General features: G+C 37.9%; 3 protein-coding genes and 3 non-coding genes across 12 annotated transcripts in view; 2 read left to right on the top strand and 4 right to left on the bottom strand.

Moving 5' to 3' along the window:
- The window catches only part of LOC122331055 (BTG3 associated nuclear protein), a 37,189-nt gene extending 36,463 nt beyond the window's left edge, over nt 1-726 (bottom strand). For 2 of the 5 annotated variants that reach the window (XM_043228496.1, XM_043228492.1), the window contains exon 1: nt 597-726. The gene's annotated coding sequence lies outside the window, so the exon portion shown is untranslated. The remainder of the gene's footprint in view (nt 1-596) is intronic. The other 3 variants (XM_043228494.1, XM_043228493.1, XM_043228495.1) reach the window with 3 other exon arrangements.
- Nucleotides 727-1,541: 815 nt separating this feature from the next.
- Nucleotides 1,542-5,989, bottom strand: pdcd2l (programmed cell death 2-like). Of its 3 annotated transcripts, none has more exons than XM_043228244.1 (6): nt 5,612-5,989; nt 4,149-4,312; nt 3,156-3,545; nt 2,962-3,075; nt 1,939-2,096; nt 1,542-1,711 (listed from the first exon to the last, which is right to left on the bottom strand). In XM_043228244.1, the coding sequence occupies exons 1-6, from the start codon at nt 5,714-5,716 to the stop codon at nt 1,581-1,583; spliced, it is 1,062 nt and encodes a 353-aa protein (XP_043084179.1). In that variant the 5' UTR covers nt 5,717-5,989; the 3' UTR covers nt 1,542-1,580. The 3 variants fall into 3 exon arrangements, with proteins under 3 accessions (XP_043084179.1, XP_043084180.1, XP_043084181.1); XM_043228245.1 differs by having other exon boundaries at nt 5,446-5,989; XM_043228246.1 differs by lacking the exon at nt 5,612-5,989 and adding an exon at nt 5,165-5,427.
- On the bottom strand, nt 5,144-5,216 carry trnar-acg. The gene has a single exon. It is a non-coding gene; the product is annotated as a tRNA-Arg (tRNA).
- On the top strand, nt 5,954-6,026 carry trnar-acg. Its single transcript has one exon. It is a non-coding gene; the product is annotated as a tRNA-Arg (tRNA).
- Nucleotides 6,027-6,783: 757 nt separating this feature from the next.
- Nucleotides 6,784-6,856, bottom strand: trnar-acg. Its single transcript has one exon. It is a non-coding gene; the product is annotated as a tRNA-Arg (tRNA).
- A 952-nt stretch (nt 6,857-7,808) lies between these two features.
- ces2b (carboxylesterase 2b) lies at nt 7,809-22,074 on the top strand. Its single transcript, XM_043228243.1, has 37 exons — nt 7,809-7,961; nt 9,372-9,561; nt 9,651-9,789; nt 9,873-10,006; nt 10,323-10,476; nt 10,595-10,699; nt 10,803-10,901; nt 10,982-11,128; nt 11,237-11,314; nt 11,468-11,615; nt 11,697-11,846; nt 12,339-12,411; nt 13,361-13,521; nt 13,597-13,786; nt 13,874-14,012; nt 14,104-14,237; nt 14,432-14,585; nt 14,704-14,808; nt 14,912-15,010; nt 15,196-15,342; nt 15,471-15,548; nt 16,121-16,268; nt 16,384-16,530; nt 16,659-16,731; nt 17,308-17,468; nt 17,548-17,737; nt 17,808-17,946; nt 18,017-18,150; nt 18,365-18,518; nt 18,614-18,718; nt 18,807-18,908; nt 19,208-19,351; nt 19,551-19,628; nt 20,071-20,218; nt 21,223-21,372; nt 21,448-21,520; nt 21,600-22,074. Exons 1-37 carry the CDS (start codon nt 7,883-7,885, stop codon nt 21,781-21,783), a joined length of 4,833 nt encoding a protein of 1,610 aa, XP_043084178.1. The 5' UTR covers nt 7,809-7,882; the 3' UTR covers nt 21,784-22,074.
- The last annotated feature ends 1,023 nt before the right edge of the window (nt 22,075-23,097 follow it).

Consider the following 23,097-nt stretch of genomic DNA (forward strand, 5'->3'; position numbering starts at 1 on the left):
AAATAACACTGTGGTGCAATTAATGCCAACAGCAGACTAAAATAATATTTACACTGTCCAACAAAGTTTGGAAAAACTACCCTGCCATTATTATAATTCATACCTTACAATATACCCGTACCGTGATACTTTTAAGAAACGCAAGCACGTTTGAAACAGTAAATATTAAAGTGCTGCCGCCGAGAGATTAATGAAATAGGCTACAAGACCTAATGTCGTTTAACTCTACTAAACACTTAATATTAGGACAAACCAAAAAAAAAACACAGACCCTCTCGGTTTAAAAAACAACCCACAAAGCACTCTTTAAACGTCGCGAAACCTCGTAAGAGTTTAATAGCGAAGCCCGCGCTTCAGTGCAGCTAGCAAACAGCAGCTAGCCTGCTCGCGTTAGCCTGTTAGCCGGCGCCTGCTAACCAACTGCTCAAAACAGCAGCAGGGAAACGCAATAGGCCTCATTTGTGCCCTTCGTGGCGCGCAAGACACAGACGAGACGAAAACAGCAGGAAAACGGGTATTTTCTTTAATGCGCAGCGCCATATTTCCGCAGCGCGCGGAGAGCCGGAGGTGTCGCGTGTCAGAAGGGTTTATATTACCGTGTGAATGATGAATTCTCGTGTTGTTTGTGAGGATTCCGATAATGGCGTCCTTCCTCGCGAGAGAAAGCCTGGGCATTGAGCGCCGCGCGCCGCTCTCACCGCGCATGCGCAAAGGAAGCTGGCAGAGTCCCGCAGCTGTCCGAAACAGCAGCGATCGACAGAGAGTTTATTATTCCTCTCTTCTTTTACACTTTTTGGTGAACACGTGCGTACGCCAAAAGCACGAGTCGTAATACACCAAAGAACCGTATTATCGAAATGTTTTTTTTTTTTTTTTTACTTTTTGTGTATGCACAATGCAAATACTCGCTTTTTTATTACATGTGCATATGTAAAACAACCTTTAAACGTAAAGGATTAACTTACCCAAAAATTTTAAATGTGCCCAAATGTACTCGGAGGAGTTTGTTTCTTCATCTGAGAGATTTAGCATTGAAGCAGTGAATGGGTGCCGTCAGAATAAGAGCTGATAAAAGCATCGCACACCTCTCCAATCCATCGGTTAATGTCTCTCATGTTGGTAAGAAACAAATGATTACAGTCATTACAACCTTTTTTTAAAAAAATAACATTAAACTGTTGCTTCTGGTTAAAATTTGAGTCCTCTATGAAAAAGTTGTGTGAAGTGCAGTGACTACGAATCTGTTTCTTACACTTAGTTTTTTTTTTTTTTTTTTTTTTGCATCACGAGACATTAATCGACGGCCTGAAGCGGTGTGCATTACTTGTGGATCATTGTGATGTTTTTATCAGCCGTTTGGATTCTCATTCTGACGGCACCCATTCACTGCTGAGCATCCATTGGTGAGCGACTGATGCAATGTTAAATTTCCCAGATAAAGAAACCCAACTCGTGAGGGCCAGCACATTTTCAGCAGATCTTTATTTCCGCTAGATAAAAAAAATACATAAGATAATAACTATCATTAATAAATAACAAAATGAAGTTGTAAAAATGATCTTTATTGTTGATAACTAATATCATTTGAAGAGCTTTTGGTCTGGGTCGGGCTGGACAACAAGAAACTCTTCCACCGGAGCCGTTGATCCTGATTTCCAACAGCTCTTTCTGCAGGTGTACACAAGAACGGTTCCGAACTCCAGCGAAACGTCTGAGAAAACAAAACAGATATTCGACAATAAACAATAAAACATCAGAGGGTTATTCTGAGACAGTTAATAATAACTGTGCACCACACAATATTTTACAACGGCTTATTATTATTAATCAGTAAATGGAGATGAAATGTTGCTTCGAGTTCCGATTCCTGAAAGAGCCAAATAAATCTGCAATAAAAAAGGATTGATATTACACACATTTTAGGACGTCTGTACTCACCTGTATCTGTGTCTACACTACTGAGCGAACTGACCAGCGCCGGCATGAGCTGAAACTCGAAAACCCTCGGGCTGCCGCAGTGATCACAGCTCGGCGCCCCCTGACTGACTCCGGAGAGAGGCTCCGTTATAAACAGAGGTGATCCGGCCCAACTGTATCTGTAAGGTGAGAGGAAACACATCCCATTAAAACATGAGAAGATTTATGGGTGAATGATACAACCGACGGTTTATGACAGCTGTGTCTCATTTTTTGGTAAAGTGCATTAAACAACACAAATTCATGTGCACTTTTTACTGTGTGGTTTTGCCAATTCTACTATTTTTTTAATTTTATTTTAATTGCTCTGGCAACTAGCTGGAATGAATAAAAATTTCAGCTGATGCTTAGTTTATTTGAAATAATAAGTATTTGTGTTATGGTTTTAGTTTTAGTTGAATGCTATTAATTGCAAATAAAAGTTTTTGTTTGCTTTGCATATGTATATGTACGGTGTTATTATGTACAATTAAATACATATACGGTATATATTTAGAAAATAGTTACATTTATATATTTTACATTACATATAAATATATTTAATATATAACCATAACATACTTTTCTTAAATAATATATACATGTGTGTATTTTTATATATATATATATATATATATATATATATATATATATATATATATATATATATATATATATATATAAACATAAACATATATTATATGATTAAAAACATTCTTAATTATTTTACATATATATATATATTATATATATATAATATATATATATATATTATTTATATATATATATTATATTATTATATACATACACTTACATATATTATATATATATATATATATATATATATATATATATATATATATATATATATATATAAATATACACACATCACACACACATATATTATATAAACAAAAACTGTTATTTTGAAAGTGATTAATTATTTGACACCACTAATATAAACACACAAGGCTTTCTTAAAAATACTGTTGCAAGTTCAATCACCGTAACACTTGTTCAGGACAAAGACAGATTTTCTTCATGAAGCTGGTGAACACTTCATCTCCATGCTTGGCCGTGGCCTTCTCATATTTCTCCTGAGCTTCCCCGCTTTCACAGCTGAAAAAAAAGGTACAGAAACAGAGGCGTTAACCGACGCAGACTGACTCTGTAGTCTCCGGAGCAGAAGCCACGCTCACCTCCGAATCTCCCGGACAGTCACCCCCTCCCGCTCCTCGTACTCTCTAAGCAGCTCGTTTTCATGACCCGTATCGTGAAATCCATCCAGGTCCGTTTCCTCGATAACGCTAACGTAGAGCGGCTGGAAAACGGCTGCGTCGGTGGGCTGGAGGACACTTTGCCGATCTCCGTCGATGCACAGCTCCTGAAGCCTGCTGCTCACATCTGTACAGACGTTTGGCTTCTGCGCGCCGCTTTCCGCCACTCGCTCTTCATCGTCCATCCCCCAGTCGTCGGCTCCATCACACCAGTCCGTGCGGGACATCGAAGATCCTGTACACGCCGTGGGTTTGTTGTCTTGTTTTGCTTTGACGTCATCCTCCAAGCACTGAGAGCGCAGGACAATCCAGCTGTGTATAAACATATTCATGGTCAGCTTGTACGAGAATGAAGGGTGTTGAAGGAGCACGCCGCTTTTTTTAATAGGCTAATTTTTCGACTCTAAATCTAAAGTTAAACAGCTGAGTCTCGCCGTTTTTGAATGCATTCAGCCGATCTCTAGATCTGGCGATAACGCTTTTAGCGTAGCTTAGCATAGGTCATTGAATCCGATTAGACCGTTAGCATCACACCCAAAAACGAGCAAAGAGATATTTCAATGTTTTTCCTAGTTACAACATGACCCTCCTGTAGTTACATCATGTACTAAGAATGACGGAAAATGGAAAAACTAGATGAAACTAGGAACTATACTATACATGATATCACTACAGAAGCGTGAAGTTTTAAATATAAAAAAACTAAGATATAAATACAGTTTTTGAGAGCGATGCTAACGTCTAAAAGTGCTACCGTCGAGACCAAGACATCGGCAGGATGGATTTAAAAAAGGTAAAACTCAACTGTTTATCTCTAGGGCAGTTAGAAAGTTGGGAAAATTGAAAAACAAATAGCGTTCCTTTAAGGAATAGTTATGGAAGCGGAACAAAGCTGGTGTAAAAGACGAGCCGTGCCTCTCTGGTTTGCCACTGCACTGTGGACTGATGCAGGCGAAGACATTGATGGTTCTGTGGTAAGGAGACGCCGCGAGAGGGCAGTAGACCTGCACCACCTGGGCCAGGCCTCTCTGACACAGAGCGCATGACGGCTGCCGCGGGGCCATTACTGGAAGCGGGTCCTGCAAGGAAAATAAAAATAATAGCAGTTCTTAGTGGTAGTGCCTTTCTCGCACTGCGCTACGACGCGTTTCAGAATAGAAAATAACAAGGATACACTATTTACTCGTAATTAATTCATACACCATGCATAACAAACTTACGAAAAATAAACTACATTAAAGATAAACCTCTTTCGTGCTATTTGTAAATCTAAGAATAAAGATGTATTTTTTTCTCGTGTTATTTAGGTGTTAAGTTTTATTTTATTCATATTTGCTATGTCACACCATAAAACACAGTCTAATATTTATCTGTCAACTACCCATATTGTTTTGATTTTACGTCATGCATATGCTGAAAAAAAGCTGAAAAAAAAGGCACATATGCTGAATATGAATGTTTACCTGTGATCTGTTTAGATCATTAATTTTAAATAATTATATATAAAGCTTTCCGGATTTAAACATCTTGACTGAGATAATATAAATTATTATATATAAGCCTAATTTATTTTAGACGCTGTGCACAAATATTCTATTAAAAGCACATTCTGCATTACTTTCACATATTTAAGAAATATATGATAACTTGTCATTCTAGTAATTGTTCTAGAAACTTCTGATTAATTTACTGATTGATCATATTCAATACGAAAACGGCACAGAATGCTGTGCATTGCGGTTTTAACTTATATGTTAAAATAATACTTCAAATAAACGCATAAACTATGATACTTATTTCTATTTTATAGCGTATCGTCGTCGTGCTGTCTGAGGGGAAAAGGAAATGAATCGCGCGCAAATTAAACGGAACGGTGGAATTAATCAAACGAACTCCGAGTTCAAAAGAACCGAGCCAGCCAGGAGTCGAACCTAGAATCTTCTGATCCGTAGTCAGACGCGTTATCCATTGCGCCACTGGCCCGATAAAACACGACGCTCACACACGGGACCTCTGACTATAAGACTAGAATATAAGATTTGAGCAATCACGATAATTACCAGAACGCAAACGTCGTCGTACAACCCACTTAATATCAGAAAATAACCTTACATGCGCGAGTTAGTATGTTTAGCCCCTGGTTAGCCGACTGGCTAGCGGAGGCTCGCTTTCGAACAGTTTTAGAAATCAAAATTGTTTAAATTTCACTTACACAAGAACACAAATCCCATTTAATGGTCGCTTATTCGCCCAAACACCGCAAGTCTACATGAGGGGTTTTATTGACTACGTTATAAACGAGCAGGTGTCACGTTAGCATGCTTCGGTTAGCATTAAGCAAACCCCTCGGCCTGTGTAGAAATGTACGTTTCCGTTACCGGCTGGCCTCCGATTTTGTTTGTGCAGTAAGACGTGTTTTTCTTCTTGTCAATAACTCCATCACGTACTCCTATAAGGACCGTCTCGTGGATTGATGTCGCCATGATTAACAAGCAGAAATCTCCGGGCCGTGTGCTTCTCTGAAACACGTGGAGAGCCAAGTTGACACGCGCTACTGAATCATTTTTAAACGTCTTTTATCCAATCGCTAACGCTTTATAGTGGTTCAGCAATTGTGTGTTTAAAACTAATTTGACATAATGTACGTACGTATATAAAATTGTTTAAAAGTATTGTCTGAGCCTATTTGAGTGCACGTATCTGTTATAATCTCCCACATCGGGCCAGTGGCGCAATGGATAACGCGTCTGACTACGGATCAGAAGATTCTAGGTTCGACTCCTGGCTGGCTCGGTTCTTTTGAACTTTGATTCTCTAGCCTACGTTTTGCGGCATCTAATGAGTGAAATACTAGCCTAAATGTGCGCGGTAACGTTAATATTGACGCGATGACGTTTAAGGTTATAATTTAGAACCGATTAATCGTCGCTGCGCATTATCATTACGCTTAAACACTCAAGTAAGAGCTAAAAGGTGACCCTTAAGGTCGGTAGCGTGTAAGTCTGCTGCCCTCTCGCGGCGTTTCGTTGCAATTGTTTCACATCAGAAAGCTATAAAATAATGTCTGTAAAAGTGGAAAAAAATATTTTGTCGAGGAAAAAAAATATCGAAACCTATTAACTTGATAAACTTGACCTAAAACACACAAAAATCACCGTTTGGCTTGGCTGAGGTAAAGAAGTAGTTTTACGGACTTGCCGCGAGGGGGCAGTGCATCACTGTCCTGCGCAAAATAAAACAGGACGCTTTAAAGTACGTTATGAAAGCGTTTTATTTGCTAAGGTCACAGTGTAAACACTGTATATTAAAAAAGATTTCAGCGTGCTAGGCCACTAATCCATATAAGTGTTCTGTATCATATAGATCAGTGATTCGGCTCATTTTAGGTATTTTTTCCCTTGCGTATTACATTTGGTGTTGTGTCTTTTTTTTCATATTACTTTCGTAGCTTTGACATACTGCATCCATTCACTAAAGCGTTAGCGGGAGCATCGCGTTTCTAATGAGTAACGTGACCCAAACGAACTGGAGAATCAAAGTTCAAAAGAACCGAGCCAGCCAGGAGTCGAACCTGGAATCTTCTGATCCGTAGTCAGACGCGTTATCCATTGCGCCACTGGCCCGACGCGTCGTGCTCTCCTCCGCACAGAGCCCCGAGCACACGGCTTTGATGTATACCTGCGAGATTTGCAAAGTTTGAAAATAACTCGTCCACGGACCTGAACCGCAGCGAATGAAACAAAGCGCCGCTGAGCCGACATTATAGTTTTATTGTTCGGTTTGTAGGTCGACAATGTGAATATGCAGGTCCATGTAAGGCAAATATCAAAATCCTCGTCTCGTCGTCATTATGAATAGGCACTAGGGTAAAGGGCTCAATTACTCTTTGACGGGCATTATTGGTGAAGTTCTTTGTGTTGCCAGATTTAAATAAAGACTACACTACAGCTTTGTTTTGTCAGTTTTTGGTAGGCTATATCAGTCCTTTTTTTACTTATATAAACTGAATATACTGTGTGCATATATATATATATATATATATATATATATATATATATATATATATATATATATATATATATATATATATATATATATATATATATATATATGATTGCATGATTGCAGGTGTATGATTTGTTTTCATTATTATTTATACAAACGACACCAAACGGTAATTATTATTAACAACGAGCAAATTCTCTATTTAGCATGTCTAAAAAGAAACTAAATGTCAATCCGTGTGCATGTCTGCATTTCTGTTAAACCAAAAAAAAAAAAAAACGTATGAAACAGTTTAAACGCATAAACCACGCGTAAATTAAAACAAAATATATTTAAAACTAAATAAAAAAAAACTAGGTATAAAATAAATACAAAGCATAAAATGATTACAATATATTTTAAAAAAAAATTTAGATGAAGCATAACCTGTATAGCATATCATATTTTATGAGTATGAAAAGTATTAAAATGCATTAAACAGTTTATAGTGTGTATAACTGTGGAATAATTATTAGCCTGGATTTAATCAATCTGGCAACCGCACTCCCCATAGCAAAGTTCAAAGCGTGTGTAGATTACGCAGTCGTATTTAAGAGTTCATAGCACGCTCGGGAACGCTCATTCTGCTTCGGACTGAACACTTGATGGCGATGAGAGGCTCTGTCGTGTTTTGTCTCTGCGTCCTGATCCAGCTGAGTCTAAACACGGTGAAAGCGGAGGACGGTGAGTTCGCGCGTCGTTAAGACTGCGTTTACTTGCACAAACAGCTTTCGAGTAGGAAAATGCATTTACTATTAATGCTGCTTTGAAGCGATCGCGTTGACACGAACGGACATGCGCGCACGGGAGAAGCTGTCATGAAACACAGGTAAATTAATCCGCTGAACGGTAATGGGGCGAAAGTTCACGTAGGTGTGTCGAACGGGTTTGGCTTAAAACACCGTTAAAGACGTGCATAGGATACGTAATCGGTTAAGATCAATTCATGTCTTTATATAGGCTATGCGTGCGTAAAATGCGTGCAGAAAATGCAAACAGATGAATGAAATAAAAGTAATTAATGTAAACATTTATTCAAATTAAAATCTGATACAGTAAAGCATGTAAAATATGGATCCTAAATCGATATAAAGCGTGCGGTTATGAGTGGTATAAACTTTCATCAAATAGCTAGCACACGAAAAGTATTTAAAAAGTGCGTAACACGGTTTCATGTTAAGTACAGCATGCATAGAATGTGTAAAGTAACAAATAAAACTAAATACTTGTTGCAATTCATTTCAGGCAAAGTATAGCATATAGTACATGCCAAAAAAAAATGTATAAAGTATTATGACAGCATAAAAATGGAAAGAAATACGTATAGCACATGTAAATAAAATTAAATACATATTAAGTTAATAATTAATACATGTATAAAATGGCAGATGAAGTATAGCAGATCTAACATTAAAATATTAAACTAAAACATATACAATTGATTGAAAGGTAATATTCTCATGGTTGCGAGTGTGATATTGCTTTTATACAACAGGTTGACGGCACGAGTGTGTAAATACATGAGAAACATGTCTTTAAAAGATACTTCCACCACAGGTTCAGATCTCGAACCGCATCCCAAATGATGACACACTTTGCCCTTATACACTATATACTTATGTCCTGTGTGCTCAACCTTGCAGGGCATGAATTTTAGCATTTTTTTTGTCATTAATAATCTGAGTCTGATAGCCTGAGTCTGATTAAAGCTGCAAAAGTGCGTGAAGTGTCCAACTTTTCTTTCTCACTTCAGGGCTAGTAACGAATAAACGCTTCATTTAAAGCTTATAGCTGTACTGTATTTTACGCTCACTGTATTATGTAAAGCTTTGAGAGAGAGAGAGAGATGGCTCCGAATTCGGCGAAGCAAACTTTTAAACAGGCGCTATCTTTATTGATAATCTGCAGATGTGAGTTTTAAAAGGACTGAAAATACTGCCTTTCATGGCGCAGTGACAGTAATACTTGGAAAAGTCAGCAGTGTCCCCCTCCTCCGTTAACGCTGGAGCCAGAAGCCCCTCTTAAGTTGCTTGTTCACAACAGCGTTTCGGTCTCTTACAGTATAAACGTCTTTACTTCTTTACTGTTACACAGGACCTGTCCTGCAAACCCAGTCCGGAGCTCTGAAAGGTGAGTATGTGAAAGCCAAGGGAAAGGACACAGTGGTTCATTCCTATCTCGGCGTCCCGTTCGCCCAACCGCCGCTGGGTCCTTTGAGGTTTTCTCCCCCGCAGCCTGCGGAGAAATGGGCCGGAGTCAGAGATGCTACAAAGCAGCCCTTCATGTGAGAATAACACCAAACCGATGCACCTCTGGACGATTCGTTTCGCTTCGGCGCTCAGATTTAACATCGTTCCTCTGTGTCTGTCCCAGGTGTCTGCAGGATAAGCAGTTAGTTGAAGACTTGGTAGCCAATCTATCAATGAACATAGAGGTTCCCGACTCATCAGAGGACTGTCTTTACCTCAACGTCTACACACCTTCTAAACCTGGAGCAAACGACAAGTTGCCTGTAAGTGGGACTGATCCGGATGAGCTTTGCTGCCTTGTTATGGATGTGTGTTTATGTATTTTAATGGTGTTTGGTGTAAAAAGGTCATGGTTTGGATCCACGGTGGAGGTTTGTTAATGGCCGCTGCGTCGCTGTTTGATGGACACCCTTTGGCTGCTTACCAGGATGTAGTTGTGGTTCTGATTCAGTACAGACTTGGCCTGCTTGGATTTTTCAGGTAAAAACGAATTGTTACCAACATTAGGATCCGAGACAACCCAAACTAGTTGTTTTAAGCGAATCCATATTCTTGATCTAAACCTGTCCAGGCATTGGAGTGACCATAAAAGATGACAAAATCAAACATTATTAAGGTTTTTATTTGGCTTTCCTTCATCAGCCCACGTGCCTCTGGACTTCAGACTTGCATGCAATCTGTTTGAACAGCCATAAAGTCTCATTAGTTCATGTTTTTGATGTTTCAGATTCTCTGATTAGTGACTGACACAGAGGTGTTGAGGTCTAAGGTTGTATGATAATCTTCTGCCCTTTAGCACGGGAGATGAACATGCTCCAGGAAACTACGGTCTTCTGGATCAGGTCGCAGCTCTTCAGTGGGTTCAGGAGAACATCCACAGCTTCGGTGGAGATCCTGGATCAGTGACCATCTTTGGAGAGTCTGCCGGAGGAGTCAGTGTGTCTTTACACGTAAGGGCTCAAACACAAAGATTTGATCATGTGATGATTAGAAAATTATATTGACCTGGCTTTACACATGGCTTTAAATAAATATACACTCGTGTGATTTTCTCCACATCTTCTTTAGGTTCTTTCTCCATTATCCTCAAACCTCTTCCATCATGCCATCGCAGAGAGCGGCACGGCGGCAATGGACGCTATCATGAATCCCAACCCTCTGCCAACAGCCCAGGTACATTTCCCAAATGCATTACAATTTCAAATTCACGATTTTCATTTTATTACACTGTGACGTGTGAGTTTTTCGATCAAAATGTATCGCCATCTTTCTGCAGTATGTAGGAAACGCATCTGGCTGTGATATATCAAGCACAAAGAAGATCGTTGACTGTGTGATGCAGCTGACAGAAGAGGACATCCAGACACTGGTTAAGGTCCGTCTGTTCACATACTGGCTTTTCTCATGCGATCTTGGCGTCTTCTTATGCGATAACTGTTGTGTCTTTTGAAACAGGAGAATCCAATGCTTCGTTTTGGAGTGACAGTGGATGGCTGGTTTCTTCCCAAGCCTGTAGAGGAGCTTCTTCAATCCCACGAGTTTAACAAAGTGCCTCTGATCAACGGAATCACCAGTGATGAATGTGGATATATGCTGCCTAACGTAAAGCACTGTTAATATGTTTAGGAAATAATACAAGCAGATTTGCTTTTCCAAACATTCTGTCATAATCGTACATCATATTCATATTTAGGACATGCTTTTTTGTAGTTCTTTTCACCACAAGAATGGACAGAAGGGATGGACATCGAGCAGATCTTGCCATTTTTGACCGTCTTTTACCCCCCTGTAAGATAAAGCTCTTTTATCTTTGTTGCGTATTTGTGTGTGTGCGTACAATTTTATTTAATTTAAAATGTGATTTTATTTGCACTAATTTTGTGTATCATAATTGAATGTAATACAATGTAATAGCTCTTGTCTATTTTTCTCCCCTTTTAGGTTCAAGACCAATCAGTTGTTGAGCTTGTTTTAAAAGAGTATCTTGGGACATCTCCTGACAGGACCAAAATCCGTGATGGTTTCCGAGAGATGTTAGGAGACTTCATGTTCAACATCCCTGCTCGCAAATTGGCAAATTATCACAGAGGTGAGATTTTGCAGAAATCAGTTTATTTTAAGGCCGTTTCAGTGATACTCAAAGGTAATTGTGAATTTTGTCTATTTCTAGATGCTGGTGCTCCGGTATACATGTATGAATTCCAGCATCCTCCCAGCGTACTTCAAAAGAAGCGACCCAGTTTCGTTGGAAGTGACCATGGAGATGAGATTATATTTGTTTTTGGTTTGTGCTTTGCAAATGGACGTATGAAGCTGGAAGGTACGGCCCGATTATTAGGGAGCATAACAAATGAATGTAGTGGTAAATTTAGGAGTAAACACACTAAAGATGCGGCCAATTTTTGCAGACAAAAAGTTCAAGGTCTGTTGTCACAAGTGAGTTGATTTATGAAGGGCAGCTCACGCAGGAGTCACTCTCAAACTTGATCAGACAAGCAGGAAATGCACATGACCAACCTGAATGTGTTGCGATATCTGCTTAGAGAAATATTTCATCCTTATGGAAAGTTTCCAGCGAAGTGGATTTCTGCTAAATTGATTTCAACAAACTGTAATATTTAAAAAACAGGAAGAAAGATTTCTCCATGCAGTCGGTCATGTGAATTTGCATCTTGTGACCGCATATTCAGATTTCAAACTTTGGTTGAATATATATTTATATATTAAATCACAAATGGATTCTATACATAATGAGTATCTGTCTTAGGATTTCTCTGTTAGGTTTAATGTCTTTCTTCTTTTTTTAAATCAGGAAAACTCACCGAAGAAGAGAATGAACTCTGTAAAACCGTCATGGCTTACTGGGGAAACTTTGCTCGTACCGGGTATGTAATACTTGCATAAAGTTGTCCAGTTAATGGTTTTTTTTTTGGTGGTAAAGTCGAGAATATAAAGGTGATACCCTGATATTGTGATGAGGGAAACATCCGCAGATCCTCATCACTGTGTGCCGAAAAATTACTTCAAATTTGGCAGGTTAAGTGTAAAATGTCAGGTGGTGCAACTCCCTGACAAAGTTGTGACATTTATGAATTGATAGTTTTACATGCTTTTTCATGATATTAAATAAAATTTTATTAAAAATAATTGAAAAATGTCTGGTAAATGTCCAGCTGTGTCATTTGACTCTCCAAATATCCTGACATTAATCAATTAATATATAATTTTGACATCATTTTTAATCAAATGTAATTAAAAACATTGAAATGTATGTTAAAAACCTAAGACCACTCACATTATTCTGGTTCAGGGAACCTTTTGCTTGATAGTTTCCTAACATGGCATTTTTAGAAAATTTTTAGTTAAAAAATATATATTTATTTTTCAAATGACTTCAAATGTCATGTGGTGAGACTCTCCATATAAATATATAAAATATATTTATGTGATCAGGAAAATTATTTTTACGTGGTGTTTTCAAGTCATTCAGAATTTTTTACTGAAAATGGTTTGAAAGTTTTGAAAGTCATTTCAGGGTGTAAAATGTCACGCTGTGTGTAAATGTTCTGATATTTATGAATTAATAATTTAAAAGAAAAAAATGGGTAACGCTTTCTGTGAAGTCCGTATTTATAATACATTATAAGGGTGTTCTTAAGGCATTACACATTCCTTACAATCCCTTAAGAATACCCTTATTATGTATTAAAAATACAGACTTTATAGAAAGTGTTAAAGACCATATGAAACTAACATGAATGCAAAAAAAATATATGTCTAAAAATGGCACATGCATTAAAAATGACGTTTTAAAAGCCATTTTCTTTGTGGCAGGTCTCCGAATGGTCCGGGCCTCACAGAGTGGCCTGAATTTGGAGCTGAGGCCGAGTATCTCAGCATTGGACTGGAACAGAAACCTAGGAAAGACCTGAAGGGAAAACACTTCACTTTCATGACTCAAACCCTTCCACGGATCATAAAAGAGCTGAAGGAAGGCAAGTTACTAAAATAAGCTTTCACCAAGACTCTCTGCATGAAACTAAGAATTGCTACACATTTGTTTCTGACAGGACCTCTAGTTCACACCAAACTAGGAAGTTTAAGAGGTGCCTTCATGACTGCGAAGGGCAAGGAAACTGTCATCAGCAGTTATTTCGGTGTACCGTTTGCAAAGCCTCCGGTGGGTCCGTTGAGACTGGCTCCACCACAGCCTGCAGAGGCTTGGCAAGAAGTGAGAGATGCTACAAAACAACCACCCATGTGAGCATAAAGCAAAACTGATGAAATAAAACCATCATATGGTCTGTTCATATGCCAAAAATGACACGCTGTGTTCCTTTATCCCAGGTGCGTACAGTCAAGGGAGCTGCTTTTGGACCTATTAGCTAATGTGTCTATGGATGTGGAGGTTCCTGAAGTATCTGAAGACTGCCTTTACCTCAACATTTACACTCCTTCTAAACCTGGAGACAACAGCAAGTTACCTGTAAGTCTTTGGTCTGAATTTCAAAGAGTTTTCTCTATTTTTATGCATAAATGTATACGTTGGTTAACCTTTTTTTATTATTGTGTAATAGGTCATGGTTTGGATTCACGGTGGAGGTTTTTCGGCAGCCTCTGCTTCCATTTTCGACGGACTTGTTTTGTCTGCTTATCAAGATGTTGTTGTGGTCTTGATCCAGTATAGGCTCGGTCTGCTCGGGTTCTTCAGGTAAAAACATCTATGGCTTCTCGACGTTTTCCTGTGGTCCTTAAGGCCAACATAAATCTGTTGCTGGAGAAATATTTTGTGAAATTCTGATCACATGAATTCCTGGATTTTGGTCATGGAAATTTGCTGAACATCTCTAAACCATTAGTTATATAGAATACTTGTAGCCTCTTATATGATTAACGTCGCTTTAGCACGGGAGATGAACATGCTCCAGGAAACTACGGTCTTCTGGATCAGGTCGCAGCTCTTCAGTGGGTTCAGGAGAACATCCACAGCTTCGGTGGAGATCCTGGATCAGTGACCATCTTTGGAGAGTCTGCCGGAGGAGTCAGTGTGTCTTTACACGTAAGGGCTCAAACACAAAGATTTGATCATGTGATGATTAGAAAATTATATTGACCTGGCTTTACACATGGCTTTAAATAAATATACACTCGTGTGATTTTCTCCACATCTTCTTTAGGTTCTTTCTCCGTTATCCTCAAACCTCTTCCATCATGCCATCGCAGAGAGCGGCACGGCGGCAATGGACGCTATCATGAATCCCAACCCTCTGCCAACAGCCCAAGTACATTTCCCAAATGCATTACAATTTCAAATTCACGATTTTCATTTTATTACACTGTGACTTGTGAGTTTTTCGATCAAAATGTATCGCCATCTTTCTGCAGTATGTAGGAAACGCATCTGGCTGTGATATATCAAGCACAAAGAAGATCGTTGACTGTGTGATGCAGATGACAGAAGAGGACATCCTGAAGATTGCTAAGGTTTGCATCACAACCATCCATTCTTAAACATGAAATGTTATATTTAATAGATTTTATTATTTGTATGCACGTGCATGTTTTACTTCTGACGGAAACGCTTGTAAGAAAATGGCACTTGCTTTAATATAAATAACAGATCATTTATGTTCTAAATTTTCTGTGCATATTTTTGACTCCTAATTCAGGAACAACTAATGCTTCGTTTTGGAGTGACAATCGATGGCCGCTTCCTTCCAAAACCTGTAGAGGAGCTTCTTCAATCCCACGAGTTTAACAAAGTGCCTCTGATCAACGGAGTTACCGATGACGATGGTGGCTATACACTACCTAATGTAATGGAAAAGTTTATTTTTACATGCTTTTGCTGTAAATGTAAACATATTTTTTAAAGGTGTGTCTGAAAAATGTAATCTTGAAATGTAAAGTGAACATAATGTATTCCACAACTATTTGCCTGTAGATTCTTGCACCCCCAGGATGGACAGATGGAATGGACAAAGAGCAGATCCTGCCATTTTTGCCTTTATTTAATCCTGATGTAAGACAGAACGCATAATTGATATTTATGCATATGTTTTTTTTTTAAGTTCAAAACATTTGGTTACACTTTATTTTGATTGTGCTTTTTAGACAGTCTACCAATTGTAATTAACTTTGTAACTACTTGTCAACTAATACTCATAAATTTGCAACTACATGTCTACTACCTCTTAGAGTAGATTGATATGGGTAGGTTTAGGGTTTTGATCAAGGGAATGTAATTATTTTTTTTTTTTTTTTAATTTAGTTTAATTTTCCCCTATTGTATTTGAAACTGTACCCCAGGGTTTTGTTCTAGGACCTCTGCCTATTCCTTTGTAGCAATTGGGAAACACTGAGTCAATTTTTCATTGCGATTATGCAAATATATCCCACTGTATCTGTATCTATATTTCTTATGAGGATCAGTAAACAAAACTTACCAGTTACACAATATAAAATTCAGTAGTTTCAGGACATTACTGAAATATTGCTTTTGGGGTGCAAAAATTCAGATAAATCATTTTTTGTAAATTGTGTAAATTATGTTCAAATGGTAAAGTAAAGCTAATTTAAATGTCCTTCTTTTAGTTTCAGAGTCAGGCGATTGCTGAGCTTGTTTTAAATGAGTATCTGGGCACGTCCAATGACAGGATCACAATCCGAGAAGCTTTTCGAGAGATAATGGGCGACTTTTTTTTCAACATCCCCGCTCGCAAAGTATCGAATTACCACAAAGGTGAGAGTTTATTCAATTTATGCATTATTGTGCAATTATGCAAGTTGCATCATTTCAAAAATTATTAAATATATCTTTTTTTTACTATTAATTCATTATTTTTTTCTCTTAATAGATGCTGGTGCACCAGTATACATGTATGAATTCCAGCATTCTCCCAGTCTACTTAAAAAGAAACGGCCCAGTTTCGTTGGATGTGACCATGGAGATGAGCTTTTTTTTGTTCTGGGTTACTGCTTTGGAAAACATGTAAAACTGCAAGGTTTGCTACTATTAATCTATTAATACTGTGACTGCATCTCAGTTTCTATTTTAAGGATTTAACAGTACCTACCATCAAAGCAATAAAATAATAGCAGTCAGTCAACCTTTTTGTGCTTCATTATTCAGATGAAATCCCAGAGGAAGAGAATGAACTTTGTAAAACTGCCATGGCTTATTGGGGAAATTTTGCTCGCACTGGGTAAGTGATCAGCCCCTTCCAAGTTAGGCAAACAAATTACCAATCATTTTAGGCCAAGATTGCACCAGCACAAACTGTCTTTTGGAGTTAAAATATTGCTTTTTTTAATCAGGATATACTTAAAATGCTCAGTGAAGAATTAGGAATGAAAAGTGTGGACAGTTACAGTATGCATCGGTTGGAGTTTCCCTTTCAGACACAAAATGTGTAGGAGAGTATTAGATGGAATTTATTGCTCAATTGTGATTTACTAACGTTTGCACTCATCAAATTACTAGTATTTGCACCATTACTTAACGCCCAATGGAAATGGAAATGATTTGGCTGCATCTGTGTACTTTAATCACCCTCAGAATTTTTGCCTCCCATCGGTGCTTTTATGGAATTGCACTCTAAGAAATCGCCCTGTTTAGTAAAAAATCCCTTTAGCCTAAGAAATAGCACTATAATTTAAACTTTTGCTATTTTGCAGTGCATATTTTACAAGATCTAAGAGGGATTATTACTAATATATATACACTGTACTACTTAAAGGTCAGTTTTGGCGTTTTAAAGCCTCTTTGTCGTTGACGGCAGGTCTCCGAACGGTCCGGGCCTCACAAAGTGGCCTGAATATGGAGCTGAGGCTGAATATCTCGGCTTTGGATTGGAGCAGAAACCTGGCAAAAACTTCAAGGGAAAACACTTTAATTTAATGACCCAAAAACTTCCACAGATAATAAAAGAGTGGAAGGAAGGCAAGTTACCTATTTTAGAAATGGTGTAAAATTTAAGAAGTGTTAAATTTGACCTTTATCTTATTGGTCTCTTTGACAGGACCTGTGGTGCAAACCAAATCAGGATCCGTAAGAGGTGCTTTCCTGACTGTGAAGGGCAAGGACTCGATCGTCAACAGCTATCTAGGTGTACCGTTTGCCAAGCCCCCTGTGGGTCCATTGAGACTGGCCCGGCCCCAGCCTGCAGAGAAGTGGGACGGAGTGAGAGACGCCACCAAACAGCCCCCCATGTGAGATGTCACACAACTGCATTTCAACTCAAACATGTTTCATGATCTAATGGTGCTGTGGTTTGTTTAGGTGCATCCAGAACAGGCAAGTTAATGTGGTTGAACTTGACTTTCTCGCTATGGATGTGGAGATCCCCGAAGTCTCAGAGGACTGCTTGTATCTCAACATCTACACTCCGGTCAAACCCGGCGAAGAGGCCAAGCTTCCAGTAAGTTCATCGACTACTCTTAATGTCCTCGTAGAAAATGTGTTTGAGAATGTTTTCTTGTGTTTTCTAGGTGATGGTTTGGATACATGGTGGAGGACTTGCTCTTGGGTCAGCTTCAACCTACGACGGCTCCGTTCTGTCAGCGTATCAGGATGTGGTCGTGGTGCTGATTCAGTACAGATTGGGCCTGCTGGGATACCTTAGGTAGATGCCATAAGTTACTGTACAACTCTGGTTAACCTCGATCATGCCATTTTTTGCGTCAATATCATCAAATATTGTTTTTTAAATGAACATTTATCATCCCATGAATACATTAATACAGCAATACACATGCCAAAGCGAATGTGTTAACTTTTAAATATCAATAAAATTTTAATTCACTTACAGATTCAGATAAATTTTCTTTCTTTTGTAGCACGGGAGATGAACATGCTCCAGGAAACTACGGTTTTCTGGATCAGGTCGCAGCTCTTCAGTGGGTTCAGGAGAACATCCGCAGCTTCGGTGGAGATCCTGGATCAGTGACCATCTTTGGAGAGTCTGCCGGAGGAATAAGCGTGTCCTCACTGGTACGTGTCTTTATAGCATAGCATCTCAGCCTTCATGAGCACTGAATATTTGTTTTGAGTCATAGACTCACTTTTGACGTCATTCTGTCTTCAAGATTCTTTCGCCACTGGCTTCTGGTCTGTTTCATCGTGCCATCGCAGAAAGCGGGACGGCCCTTTGGGACGGTTTAGTGATGGGTGATCCTTTACTGAAGGCTCAGGTAGCCATTTATATTCTTCTTACATTTTCATGATCGTGTTGTTTCACTAAGCATTATATGCTGCTCTCATTAAATAACTTCATTTCAGAACGCTGCCAAATTATGCAACTGTGACAGCGGCAGCTCGTCGAAGATCGTTGACTGCATCATGCGCTGGTCTGAGGAGGAACTCCTGAAGTGTTCCAACCAGGTGGGAAATGTTTCAGAAACATAAGCCAGTACTTACCGTAAAAAATATCGTCAATGTCTGATGCTTAATATTACAGGTGTTTATTTGACCGCATATAAGCATAATATAATATTGTGTTAAATGCAGTTAGCTTATCTAAGTGCACTTTTATTTCGTTAATATTACGTTATCTGCAAGTAGTTTTTAAATGTACTTTCGGTGACGCTTCAGTATGCATCGAATGTAATAGAAATTATAAGTGATTCTAGAACGTATGCACTACGTATATTTCATGCGATCGATGTCATCTGTGTTTCTAGTTTGAGATGATGTACTTCAGTCTAGCTGTGGATTCTTATTTCCTTCCTAAACCTGTAGAGGAGATCGTTCAGAAGCAGGAGTTCAGTAAAGTTCCTCTCATCACTGGAATCACCAGTGACGAGTTTGGCTTTATACTGCCCTCGGTGAGTAAAAAAAAAAAGACGTTCACCATTATTTAAAATATCAAACTCCAAACTCGCTCGCTTAGAATCAAGTTGGGTTTTTATTTAATAAAACCTTTCATAACCGTATGAAGTCAACACACATACAGAGATCTTAGAGGATATGCTTATATTTGGTTTTATGTTTTGGTGCTAATGTGGAATGCTGTTTTATTCATAGTTTTTTGGGGGAAAGGACTGGATTTATGGGATGGATAAAGAACAAGCTATAAAAGGCCTGACCCTCACGTATCCTGACGTAAGTCACAGCACAATGCACATTACTGTTAGTTACGTTACATGTGTTTTCTATTGAATGACAATTGATTTATATATATATATATCAATATATATATATATATATAATTTAGCTTTTTAACTGTTAATTTAGAAAAAATGCATTTTTTTTTTGTTTTTGTTTTTAGAGCGAATCATAGCCTATGTTTGGAAGCTAAAGCGTGCTTGTCTTTTTTTCATTTGATACGCTGTCATTTTTGCTCATAAAGGTCATTCGTAACTGTAGACGCTCTATTTTCATTTGTCTGCGCTCACAATATCAACAAAGCGTTGTGCTTTAATAAGGAAAACGGAACAGGAAGTGGCTTCTGCCGCCTCTTTTTGAAGGCAAAAGTCAAAAGGTCAGGCCCATGCTGAAATCCAGGGCTCTGAAACCTGTGCGCTTTGACCTTTTTTCCCATCAGCCCAGGGATCGATGGATCGTTGATCTGGTGGCGAAGGAGTACCTGGGCGACACGACAGATCCCGTTCAAGTCCGGGACATTTACAGAGAGATGATGGGCGACGTGATGTTCAACATCCCTGCCCTTCAACTGGCAAAATACCACAGCGGTGAGAATTTGACATTTTTATTATATTATGAAGTTTATGACATTTTAAATTTGACATTTTTAATACATTTAAACATTTGGAATAATTACAAAAAGTCTCTTATGCTCATCAAGATTAAATGCAGTAACAACAGTAATACTGTAAAACACTATTACAATGTAATTTTTAATACTATAAAAATACTGTAACAATATATTTTAGATATTTTGAAATGTTTTTTTCTGTTGAATTTTCTGTCACACAATCCTTCAAAAATCATTTTAATAATAATAAAAAAATATATATTATTAGTAGTAATGCTTTTGAGTTATAATTAATAAATAATACTTTTATTCAACATTAAATTTACAAAAAGTGACAATAGAGAGCTATTGTAACAACATATTTCTACTAAATGTTTCTACAAAATATTTCTAAATAAATGCTGTTTTTCTCAACTTTCTTCAAAAATCTTGAAAAAGTATCATGATTTACACCAAAACAGGAAGCTGTAAAAACTATATGAAACATTAATAAGAACAATAATATTTGAGGACCAATAATAATTCAACAGCATAACCATATTGGAATGATTTCTGAAGGATAATGTGACACTTAAGACTGAAAATTCAGATTTACAACACAGTAATAAATGATTAAAGAAAATATTCAAAATATATAATTGCTTAATTATGGAAAATATTACGTATTAAAATTAGGAGGGGGAAAAAACGTGAAATACTCTTGGAGTTAAAGGCATAGTTTACCCAAAAAAGAAAATGGTCATCATTTACTCGCCCTGACGGTAGCCATTAACTTCTATTGTGTTTTTTTCTCATGCTATAAAAGTCAGTGGCTATTAGCAACCAACCAAAAGATCTTCCTCGTGTTCAACAGAAAGAAACTCATACAGGTTTAAAATGACACAAGTGTAAATGTAAATGATGAGTGTTTTTATTTTTGGGTGAACTGTCCCTTTAAATCTATCATTCTTACTCGTTAAAGGACTTCTGTTGTGATTGTAGCCTCAGGAGCGCCGGTGTATCTGTACGAGTTCCAGCACGCTCCCAGTATGGTCCAGAAGAACAGACCCAGCTTTGTCGGTGTTGACCACGCAGATGAACTCTTCTTCATCCAGGGCACCTGCTTCGCTAAAGCCCACCTCAAAGCTACCGGTAAAACTCATCCGAGCTTTTCTGAAAGGGTTTTAAATGAGCGCTGAATCATCTTTTAATGGTTCGATCTTGCAGCTCCTTTCACAGAGGAAGAGGACGAGCTGTGCAGGACTGTGATGGGTTACTGGGGGAACTTTGCACACACCGGGTAAAGTAACTGTCCGCTTGATTTTGCAGAAGATCAGTTTTGCTTCTGCACTCTAACGCGGCTGTTTTTGGACCGGCAGGTCTCCGAATGGTCCGGGTCTGACACACTGGCCTGAATATGAGAACGAGGTGGAGTACCTCGGCATTGGACTGGAACAGAAAACTGGGAAGAACCTGAGGGAGAAACACTACACATTCATGACCGAGACACTTCCGGATCTCATACGACGAGGCCGAGAGAAAACAGAGCACTTAGAACTGTGAAAAAGAAAGAAAGAAGTGTTTTATAAGAAATTAACTCGAATGTATGGATGACACAGAAGATTAATCAAATAATAAGCACTGAGTGTGTTTAGATTTTATAGAAAACTAAAAATTGCATTAATGTCTAACGTTTTGCACTTCAAAATAAAAGTTCAAGTTTTTTCCTCCACTTTATTGAGAACAAACGAAGGCTAAAGCTGCAAACCTCCCTGAAATCGAATGCAACGGGGGCATACTAGTCATTTTCTAACTGGCAAATTTACATGAAAGACAATAAAACTATTCACAATATTCTGATTCTTCTTTTTCTTTTTTTTCAAACAGCAGATTCGAGTCTGTACTGAATGCTCGACTCGTTAATCGAGCTGTTTTGTTGCAGAAAGTAATCGCACTACCGCCAAATCATGTTTCTCTTCCGATATAATAAGAAAAATATAGAAATGATTCGATTACTTCTATTTGATTGTTACACTGTTATTGTCTGTGGTAGCACTTTGAGATTTATAAAGTACAATAAAAAAAGAACATACGCTATTATTTTTCTTACACATACTACTACTACTAATAATAATAAATATTAGTATGAAATAATAGTAATTAATACAGTATTACGAAGAGCAGACTAAAATATGTTATAATTATAATTGTATTATATATTTTATTTTAACATTTTAGTTTATTTTGTTAAAAAACACATTAAGTATGCCAGAATGGTACAATAATAGCAATCTGTAAATATTATAAAATAAAACACTTACTGTTAACTTTGCATACAGCTCCTTATGTTCACAATGGAAGATTTAATAGTTTTGTCTTGAAGTATAAAGAAGTGCCGCTTCAAATTAAGACTGCTTATAGTTCGAGGCACGTTGGGACATTCTACAATGCTCAATGTGGTTTAAAGTGTGGCACTGCTAAATAAAAACTAATTTTAATTTAAAGAAAAGAATTTAATTCTTGGGCCCTTTATTGCATTTGGACCTCAATCAAACGTTCTGTTGTGAGTTCGAGAACGTTTCGACTAATATTACGCAATTGCACAATACTGACTGAACCTTGAGCAAAGTTAACCGAACACTTTAATCACAGTCCCCACAGTTCAAATGTCATGGCATGAAAATGGTATTTTGGCATGAACCGTGATGATTTCAGTTGGTGTGACCAACTTAAAACAGGAAGTGATTTCATAGAGAGAACCACTACAGATCTTTATGACTCGTGTGTCAAAAATCAATACATCCCTTAAAATATCAGATAATTCGACAAGGCAGGTTAATTCAAAAGTATGTAAAATATCATGTGGTACGACCATAA

This window comes from Puntigrus tetrazona, chromosome 25 (assembly GCF_018831695.1).
Source record: "Puntigrus tetrazona isolate hp1 chromosome 25, ASM1883169v1, whole genome shotgun sequence".
In the NCBI taxonomy this organism is placed as follows: domain Eukaryota; kingdom Metazoa; phylum Chordata; class Actinopteri; order Cypriniformes; family Cyprinidae; genus Puntigrus; species Puntigrus tetrazona.

What these genes read in the sequence shown, in the direction of transcription:
- pdcd2l (XM_043228244.1), bottom strand. Translation starts at nt 5,716, where the DNA reads ATGGCGACATCAATCCACGAGACGGTCCTTATAGGAGTACGTGATGGA. An exon ending in ACTGTCCGGGAGATTCGGAG is followed by an intron (nt 3,076 to 3,155) that starts GTGAGCGTGGCT and finishes CTTTTTTTTCAG; the next exon opens with CTGTGAAAGCGGGGAAGCTC. An exon ending in TGTCCTGAACAAGTGTTACG is followed by an intron (nt 2,097 to 2,961) that starts GTGATTGAACTT and finishes CTCACCTTACAG; the next exon opens with ATACAGTTGGGCCGGATCAC.
- ces2b (XM_043228243.1), top strand. Translation starts at nt 7,883, where the DNA reads ATGGCGATGAGAGGCTCTGTCGTGTTTTGTCTCTGCGTCCTGATCCAG. An exon ending in GGTCTGCTCGGGTTCTTCAG is followed by an intron (nt 14,238 to 14,431) that starts GTAAAAACATCT and finishes ACGTCGCTTTAG; the next exon opens with CACGGGAGATGAACATGCTC. An exon ending in ACATCCTGAAGATTGCTAAG is followed by an intron (nt 15,011 to 15,195) that starts GTTTGCATCACA and finishes CTCCTAATTCAG; the next exon opens with GAACAACTAATGCTTCGTTT.